General features: G+C 42.1%; 1 protein-coding gene and 1 long non-coding RNA gene across 2 annotated transcripts in view; one reads left to right on the forward strand and one right to left on the reverse strand.

The window, feature by feature from the left end:
* LOC119565636 overlaps nucleotides 1–2,774 on the reverse strand; it is a 63,067-nt gene extending 60,293 nt beyond the window's left edge. The window contains exon 1 of the long non-coding RNA XR_005224433.2: nucleotides 2,132–2,774. This is a non-coding gene — a long non-coding RNA (uncharacterized LOC119565636). The remainder of the gene's footprint in view (nucleotides 1–2,131) is intronic.
* A 91-nt stretch (nucleotides 2,775–2,865) lies between these two features.
* RETREG1 (reticulophagy regulator 1) overlaps nucleotides 2,866–26,470 on the forward strand; it is a 136,240-nt gene continuing 112,635 nt past the window's right edge. Inside the window, exon 1 of the mRNA XM_037893309.2 lies at nucleotides 2,866–3,250. Within this exon, the coding sequence (XP_037749237.1) occupies nucleotides 2,973–3,250 (278 nt within the window). The 5' untranslated portion in view covers nucleotides 2,866–2,972. The remainder of the gene's footprint in view (nucleotides 3,251–26,470) is intronic.

Consider the following 26,470-nt stretch of genomic DNA (forward strand, 5'->3'; position numbering starts at 1 on the left):
AGAACAGTTTTAATTCTGTATGTCCTCTGTTTCTAACATCTGTGGGGTTTTTTGCAATGTACATGAAATGTAGTATCTTTTGTATGTAGGCCAAAAATCTTCAAACCTGAGTACTTAAAGTTAAGCACCTACACCCGTGTTTTCAAAGTGGCCTGATTTTTAGAAGTTGAATACCAACAAATATTTGTTGCACTGTTTTAGTACTGTATCCAAGTGTCACTGTGTCTTAGTGGGTCACAGCTGAGGATGCCAAATTCAGGAAAAACTGCTGAGAAATAGGACAGACTCACCCCAAACTGGTGGTTTTTCTGTCATTAGATTATACCAAGACAGAAACAAAAGTAAACTTCCATCTTAGCACACTTGTTAACAAGAAGTCAAAGTTGCAGTCTCCTTTGGCTTTACAGCTCTTGTCTCATCACCCAGACACCAGCCTCTATGATGAGTGGTTACTGAAAACCAATTTCATCATACATAGGGTTCTTCTAATCCCAAGAGATCAACCACATAACCAGGTCAATATATAACCCAAATCTTACCCAATAAGATACATTATATCTTATAATATATATAACCCAAATCTTACCCAATTGGCTGATGCCAATCCTTTAGTAACTAAAGCTAAAATTTTAATAATAAAAGGAGAGTTAATAATGGTTAACAGATCATATACATACAAATAATTGCAAAGTCCTTATAATCAGCTTTGTAGCAGTGATGGAATAGACTGCTGGCTTACAAAGTCTCCCTGGTACCTTCCAAAAAGGTTGGAAGGTCCTCAGCCCATAGTTCAAAATGCTCCTTTTAGTTGTAAATCCACAGTCCAGCGAATCGGGCAGGAAAGAGGCAAAATGGAGATATCTCAGGGGTCTTTTATATCCTCTGCCATGTGCATGGAATTTTAAGAACATAACAATGGCCATACTGGGTCAGACCAAAGGTCCATCTAGCCCAGTATCTTGTCTACCGACAGTGGCCAATGCCAGGTGCCCCAGAGGGAGTGAACCTAACAGGTAATGATCTAGTGAGCTCTCTCGTGCCATCCATCTCCACCCTCTGACAAACAGAGGCTCGAGACACCATTCCTTACCCATCCTAGCTAATAGCCGTTAATGGACTTAACCTCCATGAATTTATCCAGTTCTCTTTTAAACCCTGTTATAGCCCTAGCCTTCACAACCTCCTCAGGCAAGGAGTTCCACATGTTGACTCTGCGTTGAGTGAAGAAGAACTTCCTTTTCTTTGTTTTAAACCCGCTGTCCATTAATTTCATTTGGTGGCCCCATGTTCTTATATTATGGGAACAAGTAAATAACTTTTCCTTATTCACTTTCTCCACACCACTCATGATTTTATATACCTCTATCATATCCCCCCTTAGTCTCCTCTTTTCCAAGCTGTCTCTAACAAAGCTCACAGCCTCTGTTTGTGGAAAGTTACTGACCCAACAGGGAGTCCAGGCTCACATGAACATATCACATGTCCTTGCATGCTTTGATGACTCAGAGGGGTAGCCATTACCCATATTCTTGCTGAGGTATCCACAGGAAGGCTTACTGGGTGGGATAAAGAAAAGGAGTACTTGTGGCACCTTAAGTACTCCTTTTCTTTTTGCGGATACAGACTAACACAGCTGCTACTCTGAAATGGGTGTGATGAGTTTCTTCTATGGCCCATTGTTACAATGAAGTATCTTTAATGGGCCATCAACACACAGCTGTCTATGCAAGCCTCCTTCAGAGAAGATTGCATTGAGCTCTCCAGGATGGAGGCTCTAACAACTTTTCCACTGGCCTTCACCAGGCCACCGTGCAATGCAGTCTGAAGGCCCAACCTCTCCTAATTTCCCCCACACCAAAGTAAACAACAATGCAGGCTGAATCCTAGAAGAAAAGGCTCCTGTCCCATCTACATGCTGCTCTACTGTCAGCAATGTGATGGGTTGGTACCCAGTACCAATGGTTTTCTGTGCCGAATGCCAAGACACATTAAGAGGCGCTAGAGCTGCCAGCGCAGCCTGGATGGTGCAGAGCAAATGATCCCAGTTAGTGGTGGCACGTGAGGCACATATTACAAAATAATTATTTGTATCCCTAGCAAATATATAATTTAATAACTATTCCAAGCTTACCTTTTTATAGTAAAGAAGCAGCAGACCAACCCAGAAGCCAGAGCCATCACTGACTGTTGGCTCCTCCTGCAGTTACACAGGGCCCACCCCATGGGGTAGGGCAGGAGCAGCACAGGGCCCAAGCCCCCCTCCACAGTCTGGATTTAACTGCTGCAATCCTCTCTCAAGACCACGCTGCGGTTAGCACAGCACCACCCTGACGAAGAAGCCGAGGGCCGAGGGTGTGATAAGTTGCCAGGGTAACAAACCAGTTTTGTGAGGCAGGCTTACCAGCCTCACCCAGCGCGACCTTCTGCCAACGGTCTGGCCTTGCCGTTCCCCAGGGGTGCCCCAGAGTTGTGACACTTGCATCAAATCCCAGACTGCCCTTCCCTCTGGGTAGGTCTGTCACCTCACTGACAGCGCACCTGCCCAGCGCCCCCGGGCTCAGGGGCCGCCCCGAGGGGAGCCCGCGCTCCGCAGCCCAAGCCACGGAACCAAACCGGGGCAGCTTCCTCGCGGCCCCCCGACCCGACCCGACCCGACCCGACCCACGCGGGAGCGGGCGTCAGGAAGTAGATTTATGACACACTCGCTCCCCTGGTGACGGCGGCACCGTTACCCTGGCCTGGGCGGAGGTGGAGAGACGCCCGCGGGGACGAAACGCGCGAGCTGCGCGCTCCCCGCGTGGCACCTGTCCCGGCTCCTCCCCCCTGCGGTCACAACGGCTACCGGTCCCGCGGTGACGTCAGCCAGTGCCTGGCAGAGGGAGCCGCTGTGCGCGCGGAGCCCCCCCCGGAGCGCCGCGCCGCGCCCTCGCTCCGCCCCCTCCCAGCCCGCACCCAGCAACCGCCACCGAGCCATGGCGAGTGCGGGGTCTCCGCGGCAGCAGCAGGGCGCAGAGGCGGGCGGCGGCTGGGAGGTACCCGGGGCTCGGAGCGCGGCGGCTGGGAGGCTCCAGCAGCAGCCCCCGGAGACAGCGGCCGGAGATGAGGAGCCGGAGCAGGTGTCAGGCGGGGCCGCGTCCGCGCTGCTGGGGGAGACCGGGCTGGCGCTGGGCGGCTGCATCGCGGCTGCTCTGAGCTGGGAGAGGCCGCTCCGCAGCCTGGGCGGGTTCGTCTGCGCCAACCTGCTGTTCTGGTGAGAGAGCCCCGCCGGGCGCTGGGGCACCTGGGAGCGATGCCCCCCCGCCGGTTCCCTCCCCCCCGGCTTGGAAGAGAGCTGCTCCCCCTCTGCGAACCTAGACCCAACACACCCCGCTCCCCTGCAGACCTTCCCCAGGCGCAGAGCCTGTGCCCAGTGCCCCCGTCTTCCGTTCTCTATGGGAGAGACCCCCACGTCCCCTATCTCTATGAGGGCAGGGATACCCCCAGGCACCTCCTGCCCTTATTCTCCTCCCACCCCATGGGGACAGTCTCTTCCCTTGCATTCCTCTCCCCAATACGCCTTATTCCCTCCCCTTCCCCCGCGGGGGAGACACCCCACTCTGCCCCTCCTGCCCTTGGGAGAGACCCCAGCCTTGCCTTAATATCTTCATAATATCCAAGAGAGAGATCCCTCAGCACTTTGTTCCCTTCCTCTCCCCACTTTCTGTCCAGCATCCAGAGCTGGACAGTATTTCCTCCCTGTACTTGTTTTCATCATTTTTGTCCTTTCCCTTCTCCACCAACAAATCCATGCTATGGCCCATCGCCTATGGGGATTAGACTCACCCAGGCACCAAATATCATCTTCTGGGTTTGAGATACAGGGGACACATGAATTCCGACATGTTTTAGGGAGGGGAGTGAAGCTCATGAAATTAGACCCCAATTGGGAAATGAGCTCTGCACTGGTACAGTGGTCCACTGATGTGGAGTTGGTAGCAAGGGGAATGAGGCCATAGGCATAAAGTTAAGCATTTGTGTGTTTTGCAGAATCAGTAGCCTTATTTAAAAGCTCTTTGCAGGATGAGGGCTTTCTGTATTTTGTGTCTTGTGCAGCAGCAAGCATATTGTCTGTGCTTGACTCAGTCTTTTCTAGTTGGTTTAGGTCAACTTTGTGTCTAAGCAAGGAAGATTTATAACTGAAATAGGCATGTTTGCATTGTGTTGCAAAACCACCCCGCACGCTCCCCCCCCCCCCAAATCTTCGTAATTTATTCCTATAGGAATATTCTACACTTTTCTACTCATGTTTCAATTCATCTTTGATCCATGGTTCTGCCAGTGCATAAAAAATCCCCACATCCATCACCAGATCTTACACGTATTCTTCTGTGTTCATACATTCAGCATGGTATGTATACATAAATTTCAGGGCTGATTCTTTTAATACAAATGAGAATAGGGCACCAGATTATAATTTTCTCCCACAGGATTGCCCTCTTTCCTCTTCAGTAGGCATGTAAGAGACAAAGAAAAAAAACAGGTAGATTATTGACAACTACTTTCAGTGCTGTATGACCTTGGAAATGTTCATTTTTTAAATAGTATGTGGTCCAAATCATAAGGAAAGAACTTGAGTATTTTCTTAAGTACCACACTACACAGGAAAATATTCTGTTGTATACAAAAATATAGGCCTGTGCTCTTTAAGTAAAATGAGTGTGGTGTCATTTGCTAATTTGAAAGGAGAGAAATGTTCTAGTGCCGAGGCTAGACTAAAGGGTTCTTTCCTGGCTTACGAGATAGGTGATACATAACTGAGATGAAGCCCAAACACCCCCAATTCATAACATAACATTGCTATACTTGCTATAGCAGGTAAGTCTCTTGAATTAAGAAAATAATTATAGAGTTGTGCCATCATTTTCTAGGTCTGTCAGATCCAGTTTCTGCAACAATGGTTCCTTACAATCCAGAAGGGCCATAATGCCTTATTGATCTGTTTTTAACCAAGCTGTGTAATAAAATGATGAAGGGTAGTATTTGGAATAGCACTAAAGCTGGTTAGGTTATAAGATAATTATATTAAATTCTGCATTTCAGGTAGAGATGGTTGCATTTGTTTAGGGCATCCCAGAGCTCCCATTTGTCATTCAGGTTGAGCATAACTGAGCATAAGGAATAGTTAGTTAGGCTAAGGGCATTTGGTCTGACCAGATCTGAGTTGAGCCTGTGCATTTGTAGATGGGTGCAACCATTGTTACCTCTGCTCCTTTAATTAAAAGGAAAAAATTCTGTTGTACTCATGTATACTGTTGGTTTTGATTGTCGTTTTGGCGGCTCGCATTCTACTGTGTGTCTACTTTTATTTAAGTGAAATGGTTCTGTCAGAATTTCTAGTTCATGCTACATTCCTAGTGCCAGAGAGAGCCAGGATGAAGAAAACCTGGCTTTCGCTGCAGAGCAGTGCTTCTTGGGCTTCATCTTATTGTGCAGGGGGAAATGAGGAGTGGGGGTAACTAGGAAAGATTCAGGGGTGTGAATGATAGTTAGTTAGTAGAACTATATAATCCGTGGTTAAAGTAGATTGGAACAGGAGGGGGATCTCTCACTTCATCAGCCAAAGGGGTGAGTGGGAAATCTGTAGCCACACCAGCCCAGATGGGGGTGGAGAGGAAGCTGTGGGGCAGCAGTCAGGGAGAATAGTGGGAGCTCTCTGTCTAGTTCTAGCAGACAATGCTGTGCTTCTCCCACCTGTCCTTAACCTCTGTGTGTCATCACACATTTTATACCTCGATGGAAGGAGTGTGCAGGCAGAGTTTGGAAGCAATTGCAGCTCAACTACCATTCTGTTGCCTAGGGGTAAAATCCTGTGAAAGTATGTTCCCTCTGACTTTGTACAGGGGAGAAGATTTTAATACTTATTGTTTAGATTGTGGCCTTCTTTTTGTAAACGCCTGGTAGTTTGACCAATTCTTATCTCTATTTTTTTAAAACTCCATTCTCAGTTTAAATACATCTAATGGATCACCTTGGACTTAAAGCCTTCTCTAGTAAGATTTAACTCAGCTACTTTTCTGATTGTGAATAGTGAAATGTGTACTAAGAACCACCTCCAGTAGGCCATCCTGTACCTTGAAACTGCTTTAAAGTATATCTAGGAGTTCTTGTGGAGGTTTTCTTGAGTTCTACTTAAAGACTATCTTGAAGGCATCAATCCTGCAAACACTGATGCATATGTTTAACTGTCCTACTGTGAGCTGTCAATAAAATTTTAAAAACTCTACTATATACAAAATTTAGATTGTGTAAATACAAATTTTACAAAACCTAAGCTCCTTAGACAAGTTCCCTTGATTTAAATAAATTAAAACCACACGGGCATTGCAGCATTGTGCCTAGAACATGAGTAGAAAGAGAAAACTGATTTAAAAAAAAAAGACAAAACTGGCTCCTCTGATTTCATTGTTTGTTTATTGTACTTTACTCAACTTTAACAGCATTCAGAAATTGAATATTAATCTGAAAGTATTTTAAAATTGAATGTGTTTTTATAAGTAAGGATTTAAAAATATTTTTAAAATATTTGTATTACAATAGCATCTGCAAGTCTCAACCAGTATTCAGATCCCATTTTGCTGCCCCAAAGAATTTACAAACTAAACAATCAAGACAAAGAGTGGGAGAAAGGAAGTGTTATCCTGATTTTACAAGTATGGAACTGAGATATTGAGGAGAGAGACTTTCCCAAGATCATACAGGAAGCCTGTGGTGGCACTGGGAGTTGAACCCAGATCTGCCAATTCCCAGTCCAGTGTCTTAATCACAAGACCTTCCTTCTCAGTGTCCCTTCAAACTCAGGTTTTTTTCTAGGATGAATATCTGCTTCTGTCATCCTGAAAAGAATGTGATAATACCCTTATGCGAGAAGGTGATCAAAATTAAAACTAGTACTTTACCTTAAATATGACTTTAATAATAATATTGCTACTTTTCACTTCTATTCTGTCCCTTTATCACATCATCCTAACTTTTTGGCTGAGATTGGGGTGAATAGTTTACTTACAATAAAAGTCTTCTGGGGGATTACAGATAAATCATGTGTTTGTAGAAAAATAGATTAAGTGGAGCAACTTCTACTCCACTGACTTCAGTAGAGTTTCATGGGATGCAAGTTAATGAAGAATTGAGGATTTTCATATAATAACCTCTCTATTCCTTTTCTGGAAAGAATAATACTGCATGATTGTTGTATTTCTTAAGTATTGTCTATTTCACTTGATGTCTTCAAATCCAGTAGTATACAGTTCATATAAAACTGAATTTCATCCTAATATAATTTCACATTTATCAAAATTGGTAACTTTTTTCTGAATAAGCTTGCATTGTTCCTCAGTGTAGGCAGCATACACAATCTTTACATAGTATTCAAGATTTGATATTCTCACCCAAATATCTTGCACCTATGATTAAAAGCAGGCACAGAACCAAACCCATGAGGTAGCCAACAAATAACTTTTGTCTTAAGAAATTAGTATATCCTGTAACTGCTATCGAACATGCTACCTCTTAACTTACCCTCACTTTCTTGATCAGTAATCTTCAGTGTGGGACTTGCTCAAAAAATCTTTAGTATATTATCCAATCATTGTGTTTTGTTTCCATTTTTTCTATCCATGCATATACAGTAGCGTAATTTACAAGTGTAAATGGAATTACATTGTCACATTCAAAAGTTGTTGCCATTTAGAAACACTGCTCATGCAGTAAGGCTAAAATTGTTTGTAGCAGTTAGTTTAGCCTCTGCAAATATGCATACTTTTGTTATACATTTTAAGGGGGAAAGAATGATTCTGTATAGCTGTGTGTGTATAAAAAGTCTTCGCTACATTGTTTTTGTGTGTGTGTGTGTGTGTAAAATACATCATGCTGCAATTACAGCTTACGTTACCTAGAGACTTGAGAGATAAGGATTTATATGGTTTTATAGTCTGCTGTGGGATAAAGTGATCTGCTTCAATGTGACTTTGTGTACTACTCAGAGATGAGCAAGAGTCCATGAAAGTTGTTGATAGTAACACTACATTAAACACTAATTGACATGAGGAGGGATATCTGCATTTACACAGCTTTTATATTGTACAGGGTGGACGGTGGGTGAGCTGGCTAGACTTATCAAGAAAAAACAAGTGTAATCTTGTTTTGTAGTGCTTTGATTTTTCTTTTTGGTCATTATGTGAAGTCTCTTTGTTCAGAGAACCATAGAATCATAGAACATCAGGGTTGGAAGGGACCTCAGGAGGTCATCTAATCCAACCCTCCTGCTCAAAGCAGGACCGATCCCCAATTAAATCATCCCAGCCAGGGCTTTGTCAAGCCTGACCTTAAAAACTTCTAAAGAAGGAGATTCCACCACCTCCCTAGGTAACGCATTCCAGTGTTTCACCACCCTCCTAGTGAAAAAGTTTTGCCTACTATCCAACCTAAATCTCCCCCACTGCAACTTGAGACCATTACTCCTTGTTCTGTCATCTGGTACCACTGAGAACAGTCTAGAGCCATCCTCTTTGGAACCCCCTTTCAGGTAGTTGAAAGCAGCTATCAAATCCCCCCTCATTCTTCTCTTCCATAGACTAAACATCCCCAGTTCCCTCAGCCTCTCCTCATAACTCATGTGTTCCCGTCCCCTAATCATTTTTGTCGCCCTCCACTGGACTCTTTCCAATTTTTCCACATCCTTCTTGTAGTGTGGGGCCCAAAACTGGACACAGTACTCCAGATTAGGCCTCACCAGTGTTGAATAGAGGGGAACGATCACGTCCCTCAATCTGCTGGCAGTGCCCCTACTTATACATCCCAAAATGCCATTGGCCTTCTTGGCAACAAGGGCACACTGTTGACTCATATCCAGCTTCTCGTCCACTGTAACCTCTAGGTCCTTTTCTGCAGAACTGCTAGCCATTCGGTCCCTAGTCTGTAGCGGTGCATTGGATTCTTCCATCCTAAGTGCAGGACCCTGCACTTATCCTTGTTGAACCTCATCAGATTTCTTTTGGCCCAATCCTCCAATTTGTCTAGGTCCCTCTGTATCCTGTCCCTACCCTGCAGCGTATCTACCTCTCCTCCCAGTTTAGTGTCATCCGCAAACTTGCTGAGGGTGCAATCCACACCATCCTCCAGATCATTTATGAAGATATTGAACAAAACCAGTCCCAGGACCGACCCTTGGGGCACTCCACTTGATACCGGCTGCCAACTAGACATGGAGCCATTGGTCACTACCCGTTGAGCCCGACAATCTAGCCAGCTTTCTATCCACCTTATAGTCCATTCATCCAGCCCATACTTCTTTAACTTGCTGGCAAGAATACTGTGGGAGACAGTGTCAAAAGCTTTGCTAAAGTCAAGGAACAGCACGTCCACTGCTTTCCCTTCATCCACAGAGCCAGTTATCTCATCATAGAAGGCAATTAGATTAGTCAGGCATGACTTGCCCTTGGTGAATCCATGCTGACTGTTCCTGATCACTTTCCTCTCCTCTAAGTGCTTCAGAATTGATTCCTTGAGGACCTGCTCCATGATTTTTCGAGGGACTGAGGTGAGGCTCACTGGCCTGTAGTTCCCAGGATCCTCCTTCTTCCCTTTTTTAAAGATGGGCTCTACATTAGCCTTTTTCCAGTCGTCCGGGACTTCCCCAGATCGCCATGAGTTTTCAAAGATAATGGCCAATGGCTCTGCAATCACATCCGCCAACTCCTTTAGCACTCTCGGATGCAACGCATCCGGCCCCATGGTCTTGTGCACGTCCAGCTTTTCTAAATAGTCCTGAACCACTTCTTTCTCCACAGAGGGCTGGTCACCTCCTCCCCATGCTGTGCTGCCCAGTGCAGCAGTCTGGGAGCTGACCTTGTTCGTGAAGACAGGCAAAAAAAGCATTGAGTACATTAGCTTTCTTTCATCTCCTGAAAGAGTGCAGTGACAGAAATATCAGAAGAGGAAGCAGCAATTTGTCATCCATCCGAAGTGGCTGGCTGTATGCATGGAGACTGTGCTAAGAAAGTTTTTTGCCTGATTCCATGAAATCAAACTTACTCCTGTGGGAATTCTGCACCACTGCGCATGTGCAGAATTCATGTCTCTCATAGAAAAAACAGCCGGAGAGGCACTGCAGTTATACCTTTTGCTCACCAGGGGCTGCTATAGCACCAGGACAGATGGCAGCGTGCTCATGGGCTGGCTCAGTCTGCTGTGGAGCAGGAGGGGGCAGTGGCTGTGTTCCTCAGAGCGCCCTGCCTGCCGGGCCAGGTAAGGAGGAACAGGATATGGAGAGACGGATAGAGCGGGGCACACAAGGCTGCTGGGGGCTCACATAGACTGGGGTTCAAAAGCACTATGGGGGGACAGACTGGGGAGGGGGCACAGCAGCTAGTGGGGTGACAGCATTGAGCCAGGGGCTCAGTGGAGGTGCAGGGACATATGGGGAGCATGGGTGGCTGAGTGGGAGTGCAGGACCACATGGGGATAGGAGGGAGGGATGCAGGGCCACATGGAAAGGAGGGTCCAGGCTCTTTCCCAGCAATTACTTCCCTCTCCCTCAGCTCCTCCATTACCCTACTCATCCAAGCCTCTGCATTGGTTCTGAGGGGTGTGGGAAATACATTTCTGTATTGCGGTTTAAATGAATTACTCAAAGTTCTGTATTAATATGCCTAGTAAGGAATCAATTCGTCAAAAAAACATTTCCTGAATCTTTTTTGTTGCCTGTATTGCTACAGACATACTTGCTGACAGGTATTTTGAAATTAATTACCAAAATAATTAAAACTGGCATGATTGTGTTATTTTGACAAATAAAATATACAGCATTTTACAAAATTTCTAATTTTTTGGTGCAGAATTCCCCAAGGAGTACAAACTGTAAGAAACACCTACAAAATCCTGGAAGAAATAGCATATATGTTGATAAAGTATTTGATATGCATTAAGACTTGTGATTAAAGGAAAGTGGATTCTTCTCCTTATTTGAAATCTTCTAATAATACTTGGCATTTATAGTGCTGACCATGCAAAGATCTCAAAGAAATTGACAAATTATTTTTCGGTCTGAACACTTCTGTGAGGTAGGCAGATATTGCTGGGCTAGATTTTCAAATGTGCGCACACAAACTGTAAACGACCTCACTGGTACATGCCTATAGTCAAGTCACATACGCATAGGGATTTGCATGTCTGTATTGGAATGTGCACACATGATATATGCAGATCTCCTCTTTATTTTAATGTTACGAGGAAGAAACTGAACTATGTGACCTGGCGGCTGAAGCCCACATTTTTAAAGAGGTATGTGCCCTTGCATATGCCCTGATGTAGGCATGCTATCTCTTTCCTGTCCAAAAGTGCACAGACATATTTGAGGAGGGGAATTGGATGTTTGTCTGGTATGTACAGAGTTGTTCATAGGCACTCTAGAAAATTTTGGTCTTCTGTGACTTCCCCATTGTCACCCAGGAAGTTTTTGTCAGAGCAGGGAACAGAATCTGGTAACCTAAGTCTCAGGGTATCCTCTAACCGCAAAACAACCTTTCTTTTTGGCCTTGCCTACATGAAGAGATTTTGTGCTTAAATATGATTTGTATCACTGTAGTTAGCTGATGTGATGCTGACCATGACTTTGCAGTTGGTGTAGACAAGAACAAGCCATGTTCAGCATCAGGTCAGCTAACTTGACTTTTTTAAAAATTGAGCTAAGATTTCCTGATATAGAGGAGGCTCATGAGAATAAAATCCTCCCTTGGTACAAAAGCATGTGCAAGGAACCTCCATAGTACTCCTGTATGCAGAAGAGGTAGGTATGTTTGGCTGCTAATGGGACCCTCTTCACTACTTGCGGACAAATTAAGTAGTCTGTGTGCTGGCTCTGAATATGCTGGTATGCTGAGGCAGGCCAGAGAGGGAACACTGGATCCACACTTAGGCGTAGCTCCCCCAAAGGATTTAATGAAGGATAGCGTCCTTTATTCCAGTCTATAGTTAAAAGTAATGGCTGTGGAGGAGCTGTACAATAATCCTGTTGCCTGATCTGGGTTGGGATGGTTGTTTCTCCCCTTCACTCCTTCCCTGCTCAGTTCCTTGCATAAAGATGACTTAGATAGTTTTTGGTGTGATGATAGGGTGTGAATTTCCTCCAAATGATCATCTAAGTCACTCCCCAGTGCTGATATGTTGCCAGATGTTTTTGAATTTCTTCTAACAAATAAATTAGAGAGCCTATATATATTGATGTTCTTTGCTGTATTTAGTTTAGGTTTAAGCCTAAAAAGAGCAAAGGTCCCAATTTTTCAGATCAGTTATTGAAATTGCAAGTAGGTGAATGTAGATAGCTCACTCCTTAACATGTTAATTCAACAAGGACAACAGCTGTTCCAGTCCGCTTTAGTTTCTTTCCTTTCTTACAAATTTGTATTGTATGTTTCAAGGACAGTACAACAAATGTATAGAGAGCAAATTGGACAGTCCATAGCAAATGAGATTGCACTCTACATGCAAATGTAAATTGTAGGACTTCATATGCCCCTTATATTTTTATGAACAGACATTGTTGTGATAAATCTGGGGTCTGCAACCCAATAATACTCTACAGGTGGTGAAATCAGGAGCTGGTGCTGCAACTCCCCAGGAGGTTTCCCCACATATATTTTTTTGGGGTGGGGGAGTTCTAGAATGGGGTCATGGGCTGTGGTCAAGAATAAATTGTTTTGCTTCAGTTAAAGGTTTATTGGAATCAAGGAAACTTGTGGTTTGTCTTTGACTTGGTTGAAATTAACCTTTTGGTTCAAAGTGAGGTTTTATAAGAATGGGTAATCTGTGTATCTGTAGTCCCCATAGTTTGCCAGACAAGTGACAAGAGGTCTGAAGACCTAGAGAACAGTGGAAGCCCACATTTCCAGAAGCACATACACACTTTTTTGTAAATTTTGGAGTATGAGAAGATAAATTTCTCATATGTAATTAAGATTAAAACAAGTTTTTATTTTATGTTATGTTGTACTTAAAAACTGGAATATATTAAAATCTACTTATTTTGTTTTATGTTATCCAGCTACAGCATTGTTTGTAAATCAAGGAAATAAAAGGGCATAAGTAACCTAATTTGTTCATCCATATGTTATGGACAAACTGGTGCTTGTGAGAAATGTCTAACAAGTCCTGAGTGTTTTTGCTTACACTGTGCCAGCTGTATATAAGGAAGTGTTTGGGGGCCTTATCACCTATACACCAGATTGCACCGCATATAGAATAGTTTAGGACTATAGAGACCAGATTTTTCACGCATTGGTATTTGATTACCACACTCTTGACATGTCTTTATCCCCAGTGGAACTGCTGAACCTGCTTCCTCTGCAGTATGAAAAATAATGTCCAGATTCCTTCACTTGACCTGCATTTGTGGCATAGAATTGAAGAAATCTTACTCCCAATCTCTTGAACAGATGCTGCATCTTGGAGTTCCAAAACAATTCTTTGTCTTTAGTAAAGACAGAATACAACTGTTATACTATAATTTTGCTACTTTTAAAGTGGAAGGTGTGCTATTTTTCTTTCTACTCTCCCTCTCCTTCTTGTACTTATTGAGACAGTCTTCAGTCCTTTGCCGCTGTCCTATGAACAGTTCATTGTTGGCTGGTGTTTGAGACGTGAGTCACCCAGTCATCATACAGTTGATCCAACACTTCTGTGTTGCATTCATATTAGATGCATATTTTTTTCAAATAAATATCTTATTTTCAGGATGGCATAATTATTTATAGACAACTGCAGGAATAATTACCTGTCACTTGTGCAAATTGGGTCAGAACTGGAGATGACAGTTTTCTGCATGACATAGGGACTTGGATTTTTTCAAAATTACTGAACAAAAATATTAGTGCTTTGCAACAAATGACTAGTTAAATATGTAAATTACTATTTGTGTACAGTAGCTAAATGTGCACATGCATTCATGGTCACTGCTGGTTCATCTTATGTGTATAACATTGTAAATCAGACCTTATATATTTGATAGTTTGGACAGGGCGGGGCGGTGGTATAGTGATCTTTATTGATGTATTTGGTTTCTCTCTCATGACGATGAAGTGAAGAAGTCATTTTTAGTAGGTGTGAATGTTTTTTTGTGAATAATGCTTGTTTGTTCATTGTAAGATACTATTTTAACAGCATGCAAGTATGTCTCTTTCTTTCACCTAAAACAACTTTATATATATTTAACTCTCTGCCAGTAAGAATTCATCTTTGCTGCAGTTCATACAATGTGCAGTCTGGAAGGTGTGGGTTGACATTAAAATACCACAAGTGTTTAGCACCCATGCTTAAAAGCTGCAGATCTTCATAAAGACAATCACTCTAAAATTAGTTTTCTTATTTTTTGACTATGCTTGTTTTTGTTTCACTTAACCACCTGTTGCATAAACGTACATACCCTGTGGCTTCCTTTTTAAATTCTTGCACTGCAGTTCTTTGACATACTTCTAGATTGTCCTTACCTTCAACCAAAATGTCACTCAGAATACAATAGGAAAAATGTTTCATGTACCAAAAAGTGAATTGCAGAGTCAAATACCTATGGAATATACATTGTTTAATTTAAGAGAATTAATGATAAAAATGGCAGTATTGCAATTCTTAAATCTAAATTAAACTGTGTATGCTATTATGTTAACGAAATACAAAGTATGCTATTTTTTTAGAAGTTTGGACTTCGGTTCAAACAGGAAATCACAATTATGTATCAAATTCTTGTTTTTTAATGTTTATTAATATAAGTGGATTTTAATAGCTGTTAAAGCTCCTTGGTCTTCATTCCTATGAATCTAAGTTCTCTGTTCACAGAACTGGTACAGCATAGCCAATGCCAGTGCAAGCTTTCGCATGTTGCCCTAGGAATGTGCTTCTGCGATGTCCTTCAGAGACCACATCCAACACCTTGTCTATGAAATGGCTTCTTGCTTACAATTGGTGTCAGAAATGGGTGTAGCCAAATTCGTGTTAAATGTTGTTTAGCTAAGCGTAGTCGAGGACAAGTTATAGCTGCTGAAACAGAGTTGACCATGGTTTGTCTTTGGCCATGCTTGGCCACATTACACTTGGGATTTTTACCAACAATAGCACTGGTGGGCAACTTTTTTTCAATTCCCAAAGATAGGCAAAGCCTTGCACTTGAACTGTGTTTAACACTAGTTCAACTACACCCATTGCTTTTCTCTGTCAATAATGAAGCGTTTTCAAATTGCGGACAAGGTTTAGAGGTGAGTCCCTGTTCCAGTTCAGCGGTTGACCTTTCTGATGATATGGCCAGTCTCTAACCAATTTATACTGTGGCCCATATAATTGAAAGATTATTTCATGGATGTTCTTCCCTCTCGTTCTTGATAGTACACTATATATTTTTTCTGTTTGTGTTCATGCATCATGCCTGTGCCCAAAACAGCAATTGTGTGTATAAAAAAAAATTCATTTTAGGAAAGTAATATATGTTTAGCTTCTCTGAATAATATTTAACTGTGGGAAACAAGGAGAAGCTAACACCATTTCAGCATCTAGCTTTCTGTGGTGTACCACAAGAAATGCTCAGCAGACCACACTTCAGAAAATCTGGACTGTAGTTTTAAGATGTAGACACTTGTGTACTGGAGGCGGGACTGAGACCAACTCTCTTCATACAGGTTACTAACAAGCCATTAGATAAGAGTTTCAGTTACTGCTAATCCAGTGGCCTTCTTTGAATTGATTCATAAAAGGCCAATTATCTGCTTTTATGAGGCAAGATAGCCTCTTTTTAAACATAAATTCCATCTTTCTTTAAAATGTCTATTCTTATGCATTTAAGTGGATTTACACATGTGACCCTATGTCAAGGTTTCTTCCCCACCCTGCACTCTAGGGTACAGATATGGGGACCTGCATGAAAAACCCCCTAAGCTTATTTTTACCAGCTTAGGTTGAAACTTCCCCAAGATACAAACTATTTCACATTTTGCCCTTGGACTTTATTGCTGCCACCACCAAGTGTCTAACAAATATGTAACAGGGAAAGAGCCCGCCTGGAAAAGTCTTTTCCCCCCCAAATCCTCCCAAACCCTACACCGCCTTTCCTGGGGAAGGCTTGATAAAAATCCTCACCAATTTGCATAGGTGAACACAGACTCAAACCCTTGGATCTTAAGAACAATGAAAAAGCAATCAGGTTCTTAAAAGAAGAATTTTAATGGAAGAAAAAGTAAGATTCACCTCTGTAAAATCAGGATGGTAAATATCTTACAGGGTAATCAGATTCAAAACATAGAGAATCCCTCTAGGCAAAACCTTAAGTTACAAAAAGACACAAAAACAGGAATATACATTCCATTCAGCACAGCTTATTTTCTCAGCCATTTAAACAAAACAGAATCTAATGCATAGCTGACTAGATTGCTTATTAACTCTTTACATGAGTTCTGACCTGCATTCCTGCTCTGGTGCCAGCAGAAGCAACACATAGACAGAGAGAGCCTTTGTTTCTCCCTCCCTCCAGCTTTGAAAATATCTTTTCTCCTCACTGGTCATTTTGGTCAGGTGCCAGCGAGGTTATCCTAGCTGCTTAACCCTTTACAGGTGAAAGGGTTTTTCCTCTGGCCAGGAGGGATTTAAAGGTGTTTACCCTTCCCTTTATATTTATGACACTCTATATTTCTCCTTTTTGTCCCATATATGAAAGCGATTAATAAATTTGCATTTGTGTCCAGTATTTTAAGGTCTAATCTAGGTGGTGGGCAGGCAGTCCCATTAAAGTCTTTCCAAGATAAGTGTCCATAAACTAGTAATTGGAACCATCTGATTCTTTCACAAATGTTGTGATGTAGAAACACACCATAACTCTTGAATATATCCTATAAAAATATACCACCGCATGCTGCAGTAATTGTGTAAAAAAACAAACAAACAAACAAAAAAACATCCTACAACTCACAATGATGATGCTTATATTTTGAACAGAAAGGAAAGGAGCCCTTGTGGCACCTTAGAAACTAACAAATTTATTTGAGCATAAGCTTTTGCGAGCTACAGCTCACTTCATCAGATGCATTCAGTGGAAAATACAGTGGGGAGATTTATATACGTAGAGAACAGGAAACAATGGGTGTTACCATACACACTGTAACGAGTGATCACTTAAGGTGAGCTATTACCAGCGGCGGGGGTGGTGGTGGTGGAGGAAAATCTTTTGTAGTGATAATCAAGGTGGGCCATTTCCAGCAGTTGACAAGAATGTCTGAGGAACAGTGGGGGGTGGGGGAGAGAATAAACATGGGGAAATAGTTTTACTTTGCGTAATGACCCATCCACTCCCAGTCTCTATTCAAGCCTAAGTTAATTGTATCCAGTTTGCAAATTAATTCCAATTCAGCAGTCTCTTGTTGGAGTCTGTACCAACGTAGCGCAGAGGGACATTGCTGGTACCTGGTGGCGTGTATCACATTGGTAGATGTGCAGGTGAATGAGCCTCTGATCGTGTGGCTGATGTGATTAGGCCCTATGATGGTATCCCCTGAATAGATATGTGGACACAGTTGGCAACGGGCTTTATTGCAAGGATAGGTTCCTGGGTAAGTGGTTCTGTTGGGTGGTGTGTGGTTGCTGGTGAGTATTTGCTTCAGGTTGGGGGGCTGTCTGTAAGCAAGGACTGGCCTGTCTCCCAAGATCTGTGAGAGTGATGGGTCGTCCTTCAGGATAGGTTGTAGATCCTTGATGATGCGTTGGAGAGGTTTTAGTTGGGGGCTGACGGTGATGGCTAGTGGCGTTCTGTTCTTTTCTTTGTTGGGCCTGTCCTGTAGCAGGTGACTTCTGGGTACTCTTCTGGCTCTGTCAATCTGTTTCTTCACTTCAGCAGGTGGGTATTGTAGTTGTAAGAATGCTTGATAGAGATCTTGTAGGTGTTTTGCTCCAACACCTCAGACAGAGACAATGCGGTTGCCCCTCTGCCATGTACATTGGCCAGACTGGACAGTCTCTACATAAAAGAATAAATGGACACGAATCAGACGTCAAGAATTATAACATTCAAAAACCAGTTGGAGAACACTTCAGTCTCTCTGGTCACTCAATTACAGACCTAAAAGTTGCAATTCTTCAACAAAAAAACTTCAAAAACAGACTCCAGTGAGAGACTGCTGAATTGGAATTAATTTGCAAACTGGATACAATTAACTTAGGCTTGAATAGAGACTGGGAGTGGATGGGTCATTATGCAAAGTAAAACTATTTCCCCATGTCTATTTCCCCCCCCCCCCCCCACTTCCCCCCTTCCCCCACTGTTCCTCAGATGTTCTTGTCAACTGCTGGAAATGGCCCACCTTGATTATCGCTACAAAAGGTTCCCCACTTTCCTGCTAGTAATAGCTCACCTTAAGTGATCACTTTCGTTACAGTGTGTATGGTAGCACCCATTGTTTCATGTTCTCTATGTATATAAATCTCCTCACTGTATTTTCCACTGAATGCATCTGATGAAGTGAGCTGTAGCTCACGAAAGCTTATGCTCAAATAAATTTGTTAGTCTCAAAGGTGCCAAAAGTACTCCTTTTCTTTTTGCTAATACAGACTAACACGGCTGCTACTCTGAAACCTTATATTTTGAACAATTACCATAGTATTTTATGAGGGACATAGGTAATACACATTAAATAAGTAACTGCTATACCTCAAAATAATCTATTGTATCCTACAAGAACCAGCATATCTGGTTGACAAGAAGCATGGAAAAGGAGAGTGTTGCAAGGGGTTGCCTTTGTGACATTTCTCACCGCCACACATGCCAACAGCTCTGTGGAAGCGTTCACAAGGTCATGCTGTGGAATGTCAGAGTCTGGATTGGGAGGTGGTTGCTCTGCTGTAGCAGACACCCGTGGATGATTTGGCATGTTAGTTAATACTGACCCTGTCAATGTTAATTTACCTGCTTTTCCACACCATGGGGGTCGGAGAGGAAGGATGGGTGGTCATGTGTTTCAGGCACTCTGGCTTTATGAGCTATACCATCAGGGAGTATGGCAAGCTAGGAGCAAGTGTAGAATAACGGGTCCTTTCCACCCAGATGGGCCTAACCAGTCTGTATCCACGGAGATCTGGCTTTAGTGGGAGGAAGCCTGGCCTTTGTTGTGGGGGGGAGGAGGGGACCGTAGCATCATCCCTGCCCTGTTACCAGATTTGCCCATTACTTTGGAGTATGCTCATGTATTAGGGTTACTCTTTGGCGGGGAGGGGTCTGTAATTCTATCAATGTACTGCTTGTGTTTTATATGGAGCTCTACTTCTCCCTTCTGCAAGTCCCCTCCCAATGGAGCTGTCCTGCAGGACCTAGATTCCCCAGGGCTGGGTTCCTCCAGCCCCAGAACCGGATGAATGAACACAGACACGCACACTCACACATACATTAACAGAGCAAATCTGAGTGGACCGGGTCAATCAGCACTTTCAAGCTGACCCCTAATATGTCCCTGGACTCAGTGGACTGGGCCAAGCAGCACTTTCAAGCTGTCACCATTATATGCTACAAGTACCACACCGGAATGGAGTAAGCCTGAGCAGGCTGGGTAGAACAGCACTTCCAGGCTGCCACCCATATATGCCCATATACTCAGCGGACTGGGTCAAGCAGCACTTTCAAGCTGCCACCCTTATATGCCCCCGGACTCGATAGTCTGGGTCGAGTAGCACTTCCAAGCTGCCACCCTCGTAAGTCACAGATTCAGCATGTCCCTATCCCAACTTTCACGTCATAATTGTACTGGTAGTAACCCACTTGATAAGCAAACCCTAGAGTATTTTTGGGTGCTACAGAGATCTTTAGTTTAGGTAAAAGAAGCATTGCTGCAGAGTAAATGGGGAAACTAACAACACAAATGAGTAAAGTTCAGAGCTAGAGAAAGAGAAAAGCAACCAGCTTAACCATAAAAGTTATTTATTAAATAATAGTGATGACTACACAAGGAGAGCCTAAACCAACATAAGGTACATTATTAAAGGTTAATACCTGAGGTAGAAAAGAAAACAGAGAGAGAGAGAAGGATCTCACCACTCCATGAAGCTTGACCTGCTGGTCGGGGTCCCCAGGTGACGGTCGTAGCTCAGGGTCCTGAGTGCTGGAGACAAGCAGAGAAGATGAAATCCCTGTGAAACTGATGCATCCATGCATCGGAACACTTACTGGAGTGTGGGCAGAGTTTTTTTATAGGGAAACAACAATGGTTCAAGGAAGAACACTAGATTTGTTTATGGATAAACTGATGACTCAGGTTTTCTTTAGGGTAGACAATAGAAACTGATCACTCTTGGCTATGGGTGGTGTTCCTTCCAGGGAGCTCACAATGCAATGAGAATTGGTCTGATAACTGCTGAGCTGGGTGTGTTCATTAACATCTGGAGCAGAGATTCCCCATGATGCTGAGCTTCCCTGCTTTTCCGGTCCCAGAGTTCAGTGCAGTTCTTGCCTTGGAATCTCTGTTCTCCGTTTTGTATGCTAATGGCAATGCCTCCCTGTCCCATCTTTGATGCAGAGGAGGCTGGGGGAGTTGCCTTTGTTCTTGTCACCCTTGTCAGGAGGGGTCTAGGTGTGTCTCCCACTGCCCTTCACTGCTCTCTGCAAGTCTTTTCTCTGATTGGTTTTGGTTCAAGCAGAGGCTGGGCAGGGGAGGGGGGAGGTGTCTTTCATGAGTCAGGCAGGCTGGATACCACGCCATGGTTCCCCAAGAACACAGAGTTGACTGGTATCAGCCCCCAAAAGAAGAATTTATAGGAAACTTGGAATTTCTGTTCTCTGTGGAAGAGCAGCCAGTGTAGGAAGCAAGAGAGCCCTAAATTAAAAATTAACTTAAATATCAGAATTACAAAAATGCTCAAATGACACTAACAGTAGCTAGCTTCAGAGGGAAATTGAAGGTCCTTGACACCTCAAAGGATTTGGCCCTTAGGAAATGGGGCTACAAGGGAAATGCAGAATAATAGTAATTTTGTGAGTTAAGCATTGACTTAAAATAGAAAGGCAAGAACTTGTAAAAAAAAGTTTAAATGCAGGTTAAAAAGTTGATTTGTGCCTTTCAAGCTTGGTGGGTGGGGGTAGGGAGAAATAATGATGACTATGAGGCACTGCAGAACAGATAGGCTAGATTGGGGTGGAGTTCTAGAATAGTGCACTTTTTGCTTTTGAATTAATCTCTCCACGTCTACAAATGAATAAAAATAAAATACAAAGTTTTTAGAGGGGTGGAGGAAATCAGCTTTAATACAGACCAGAAAAAAGAATTACTTTGATTTTAACAGCTGGAAGTTGTCAAGTTTGAGTCTTATTTCTGCAATGTGCTACACTCATTTAGAAGCAATAAGTATATAATCTGACCAGGCACATGAAGCTATTGTGGTTTAAGATGCTAAATTTAGAATGTAACAGAAAGGGATTTGGCAAAGTTTTTTTTTTATTAAATAATGCACATAATTTTGTTTTGTTTTTGTTTTTTGAAAAACCAACTAGCTGTCTCCCTCTCTCTCTCTTCCCCCACCCCTCCCAACTGAAAAGCAGTTCAAATTTTACAAATGCCAACATTTGTTTTTAACCCCTTGGGTAATTACAGTGATTACTATTTTCAGTACCATCTACAAGAATGACAAATTTTGATTAAAAGTAATAGAATGTTTAAAGTACTTAGGCTACTTTGAAAATGGCAAATAGTATGTTTTGTATGTACAGCTTAAAAAGAAACCATTATAGTTGGGCTCAGTAAGGTATATGGTTTTTCTACTAATCATGCGTGTGTGTGTGTTACCCAGTAAATTGCATTCTGTCCTTTTGGTGCTGCTGCATTTTGTCATGTGAGTAGTATTTCAAGAGATTTAGAATAGGAGGGTGTTTTTTGTTGTGTTTTTTTTGTACTGATAATCCCTATCAGATTTTTAAAACAACAAACGATTATTCAACTAGGATATAACTAGTTTTTCAAACCTTGCAATATTGAACTAAACTTTTGATAAGTTTACATGCCAAATGCTCATCTAAACACTGGTGGACTCACTCTGTAATCAGTGAAAAATAAAGGCTGTAAGAATATAGAGTGGCATGACATTGTGTATAAGAAGAATTTGCTGACAGAATGCGTCATGGTTAATCCTTGTCTGCATTTAGGACAATTACTTGTTACTGATAATAGATGACAGCAATGGCTGCAACTGGACTGGTGCTGAACACAGCTTAACTGCAAATATCAAACAAAGTATACCATGTTCTGCATCTTTTCTGAATCAGTGGTTACATTTTGCAAGGATCAAGTGTCTACTCTTCCTCTCTCAAGTGGCAGTTTTGATGCTGTTTTGGAGAGCTTAAAAATCAATTGTACATAGAGAATTCAAATTTTCCTATAAACTTTAGAGAGATGCCTATTGGCACAATGTTCTTTCATAGCAAACTATTGGGTGCTATAAAATAGTGGCTCTCAATCCTTCCAAACTACTATACCCCTTTCAAGAGTCTGATTTGTTTTGCGTACCCCAAGTTTCACCTCACTTAAAAATTACTTGCTTACAAAATCAGGCATAAAATACAAAAGGGTCACAGTACTGAATCATTGCTTACTTTCTAATTTTTACCATATAATTATAAAATAAAGTAATTGGAATGTAAATATTGTACTTACATTTCAGTGTATCATATATAGAGCAATATAAACATGTCGTATGAAATTTTGGTTTGTATTGACTTCACAAGTGATTTTTATGTAGTCTGTTGTAAAACTAAACTATCTAGATGAGTTGATGTACCTCCTGGAAGACCTCTGCGTACCATCCCAAAGGTACTTGTATCCGTGGTTGAGAACCACAGATATAAAATATTATTGTTCCAAGAATCTCTGATATAGAAAAGCGTGGTCTTAACATTAACCTGTGTACAGTAGAACTCAGAGTTACCAACTGACTGCTCAACCACACACCTCCGTATGAACCAGAAATACACAATCAGGCAGCAACAGAGACAAAACAAACAAACCAGTACTTGGTTAATTGTAAACTACTTTTTTTTTTAAAGGGAAGTTTTAAAAAAAAAGTTTTGACAAGGTAAGGAAACTGTTTGTGCTTGTTTCATTTAAATTAAGGTGGTAAAAAGCAGCATTTTTCTTCTTCATAGTAAAGTTTCAAAGCTATATTAAGTCAATATTCAGTAATAAACTGTTGAAAGAATAACCAGAACATTTTGTTCAGAGTTATGAACATTTCAGGGTTACAAATAACCTCCATTCCCGAGGTGTTCGTAACTCTGACGTTCTACAGTAGTTTCCATAGTGAAGGCACAATTTATCTATGGGGCCTAGAAATCATTTTAAAAAAAGATTATACTCTTTAGTTTTTTGTTTGTTTGTTTTTAAACCAACTTCCGACTCTTTCTCCTGTTCTTTTACAGGGATTGTCAGGGTTCCCTCCCCACTCTGAACTCTAGGGTACAGATGTGGGGACCCACATGAAAGACCCCCAAAGCTTATTTCTATCAGCTTAGGTTAAAAACTTCCCCAAGGTAAAAATTCTTCCTTGTCCTTGGACTGAATCGCTGCCACCACCAAGTGAGTTAGACAAAGATTCAGGAAAAGGACCACTTCTTTCCCCAAAATATCCCCCCAAGCCCTTTCACCACCTTTCCTGGGGAGGCTTGAGAATAATATACCAACCAGATAAGTAACCAGGTGAGCACAGACCAGACCCTTGGGTTTTTAGGACACCAGAAACCAATCAGATTCTTAAAAACAACTTTATAATAAAGAAAAAAGTAAAAGATGCACCTCTGTAAAATCAGGATGAAAGGTAATTTTACAGGGTAATAAGATTTAAAACACAGAGGATTCCCCTCTAGGCAAAAATTTAAAGTTACAAAAAACAGAAATAAACCTCCCTCTTAGCATAGGGAAAACTCACAAGCGAAAACAAAAGATAAGATAAGGCATTTCCTTGCTATTACTTACAGTTTTTGTAATCTTGGATGCTTATTTCAGGTAGGATTTTAGGAGATGGTTTTCCTGCCCTGGTCCCTCTCTGTCCTGGAGAGAACAACAAGAAGACCACAGATTTGAAAGGATCTTCTTCCCTTATTGGTCCTTTTTGGTCAGGTGCCAACCAGGTTATTTGAGCTTCTTATCCCCTTACAGGTAAAGGAGGGATTTTATGCTACCCTTAGGTGTGTGTTTGTGACAGAGATTTTTCTCAAGAATAATTGTTCTGGAAACACTTTGCTTTACTGTTGCAGTTAGGGTTAACTCATTCTAAAGGGAAGCATTTATTCCCATTATTTCTATATGCCCAAAAGAAAAGGGGAGTAGGGAGACTAAACAGCTTAAAATTAATCCAGAGCTGTATTTCCCTGTTTTTCATTCATAGATTCAAAGGGCAAATGGGACTATTGTGATCATCTAGTCAGACCTCCTATATAAACAGGCCGTAGAATATCCCCAAAATAATTTCTAGAGCAGAACCAGTCTTGATTTAAAGATTTTCAGTGATGGAGAATCCACCACAACCATGAGTAAATTGTTCCAGTGGTTAATTACGCTCACTGTTAAAAATTTACACCTTATTTCCAGTCTGAATTTGTCTAGCCTCAACTTCCAACCAATGGTTCATTTTATAGCTTTCTGTGTTAGATCATATTTTCCACTGAATGCATCTGATGAAGTGAGCTGTAGCTCACGAAAGCTTATGCTCAAATACATTTGTTAGTCTCTAAGGTGCTACAAGTACTCCTTTTCTTTTTGCAAATACAGACTAACACGGCTGCTACTCTGAAACCTGTGTTAAATCAAAGACCCATTATTAAATATTTCTTCCCCATGAAGGTACATGTAGACCTTAATCAAATCACCCTTTAATCAATTTTTGTGACTCTTCTCTGAACCCTCTCCAGTTTATCAACATCCTTCTTGCATTGTGGACACAAGAACTGGATGCAATATTCTAGCAGTGGTTGCACAAGTGACAAATATATAAGTAAAATAACCTCTCGACGACTCCTTGAATTTTCCTTGTTAATGCATCCAAGGTTGCATTAGTCATTTAGGCCATAGCATTGCACTGTGGGCCTATGTTCAGCTGATTATTCACCACAACCCCCAAAACTTTTTCAGAGTTACTGCTTCCCAGGATAGTCTCCCATCCTGTAAGTTTGGTGTACGTTCTTTGTTTCTCTCTCTCGATAGATGTGTGCGTGTGTATTTAAAAACATTGTTTGCATGTGCACAGCTTACCAAGCAGTCTAGGTCACTCTGAATCAGTGACCTATTGTCACGACTGGGACGTGGGCGATCTGACCCAGTGGTCAGAGCAAGCGTCCTGTGAGGAAAAGGGTTTTCTGTGCAGGATTTCAAAAATAATACATGAAACACCAAGTGAACCTTCAGAGAGCAAGATAGTTGTAGTTGTGACTGAATTAACCTGCCAAAAGATCTTAAGGGGCCAAGGAATTGAAAATCCAGCTTGTGAGCAGGTCTGTTTGTGTGGAGATACTGGGTAGAGAGCGATACTCATGCCTGGTCTTGATGAATCTCTGCTATAGGAGGTCTAAGGTGGCTGGATTGGGAGAGGTTGCAGGTAATTGTGGATGGAATTGGGATGGTACCCTTTGTTGGTGTGTGGTGTTTTTGTGGTTTTTTTTGTTTTGTTTTTAAAAAGTCTTTGTCCTGTGGACACATGGTCTGCATTATTGTAGGCAAATTCTGAATAGGGGAGAAGTGAATACCTATCGTCCTACTGGTGATTGTAGCATCACAGATACTATTCAAAAATTTGGTTGGCCCTTTCCATTTGGCCGTTGGACTGGGGATGGTAACCAGAGGAAAGATGTGTGGATTCCCAGCAGGCTGTGCCAGAACCGGGCTGTGAACTGAGACCCCCCCGATTGGAGATGGTGCATTCTGGAAGGCTGTAAAGACAGACTACATGGCTAATCCAGAGCTTGGCTGGCTCTTCAGGAGAGGGAAGAGATGAAGTGGTTCATTTTAGTAAATTGGTCACTGCTGTCAAAATTGTCAAATTGTTGCTGTCATAAATATAAAGGGAAGGGTAAACACCTTTAAATCCCTCCTGGCCAGAGGAAAAATCCTTTCACTTGTAAAGAGTGAAGAAGCTAGGATAACCTTGTTGGCACCTGACCAAAATGACCAATGAGGAGACAAGACACTTTCAAAAGCTGGGAGGAGGGAGAAAAACAAAGGGTCTGTGTCTGTCTGTGTGATGCTTTTGCCGGGGACAGAACAGGAATGGAGTCTTAAAATTTAGTAAGTAATCTAGCTAGATATGCGTTAGATTATGATTTCTTTAAATGGCTGAGAAATTAAGTTGTGCTGAATAGAGTGGATATTCCTGTCTGTGTGCCTTTTTGTAACTTAAGGTTTTGCCTAGAGAGATTCTCTATGTTTTGAATCTAATCACCCTGTAA

The sequence above is a fragment of the Chelonia mydas genome, chromosome 2 (genome assembly GCF_015237465.2).
Source record: "Chelonia mydas isolate rCheMyd1 chromosome 2, rCheMyd1.pri.v2, whole genome shotgun sequence".
Taxonomy (NCBI): Eukaryota; Metazoa; Chordata; order Testudines; family Cheloniidae; genus Chelonia; species Chelonia mydas.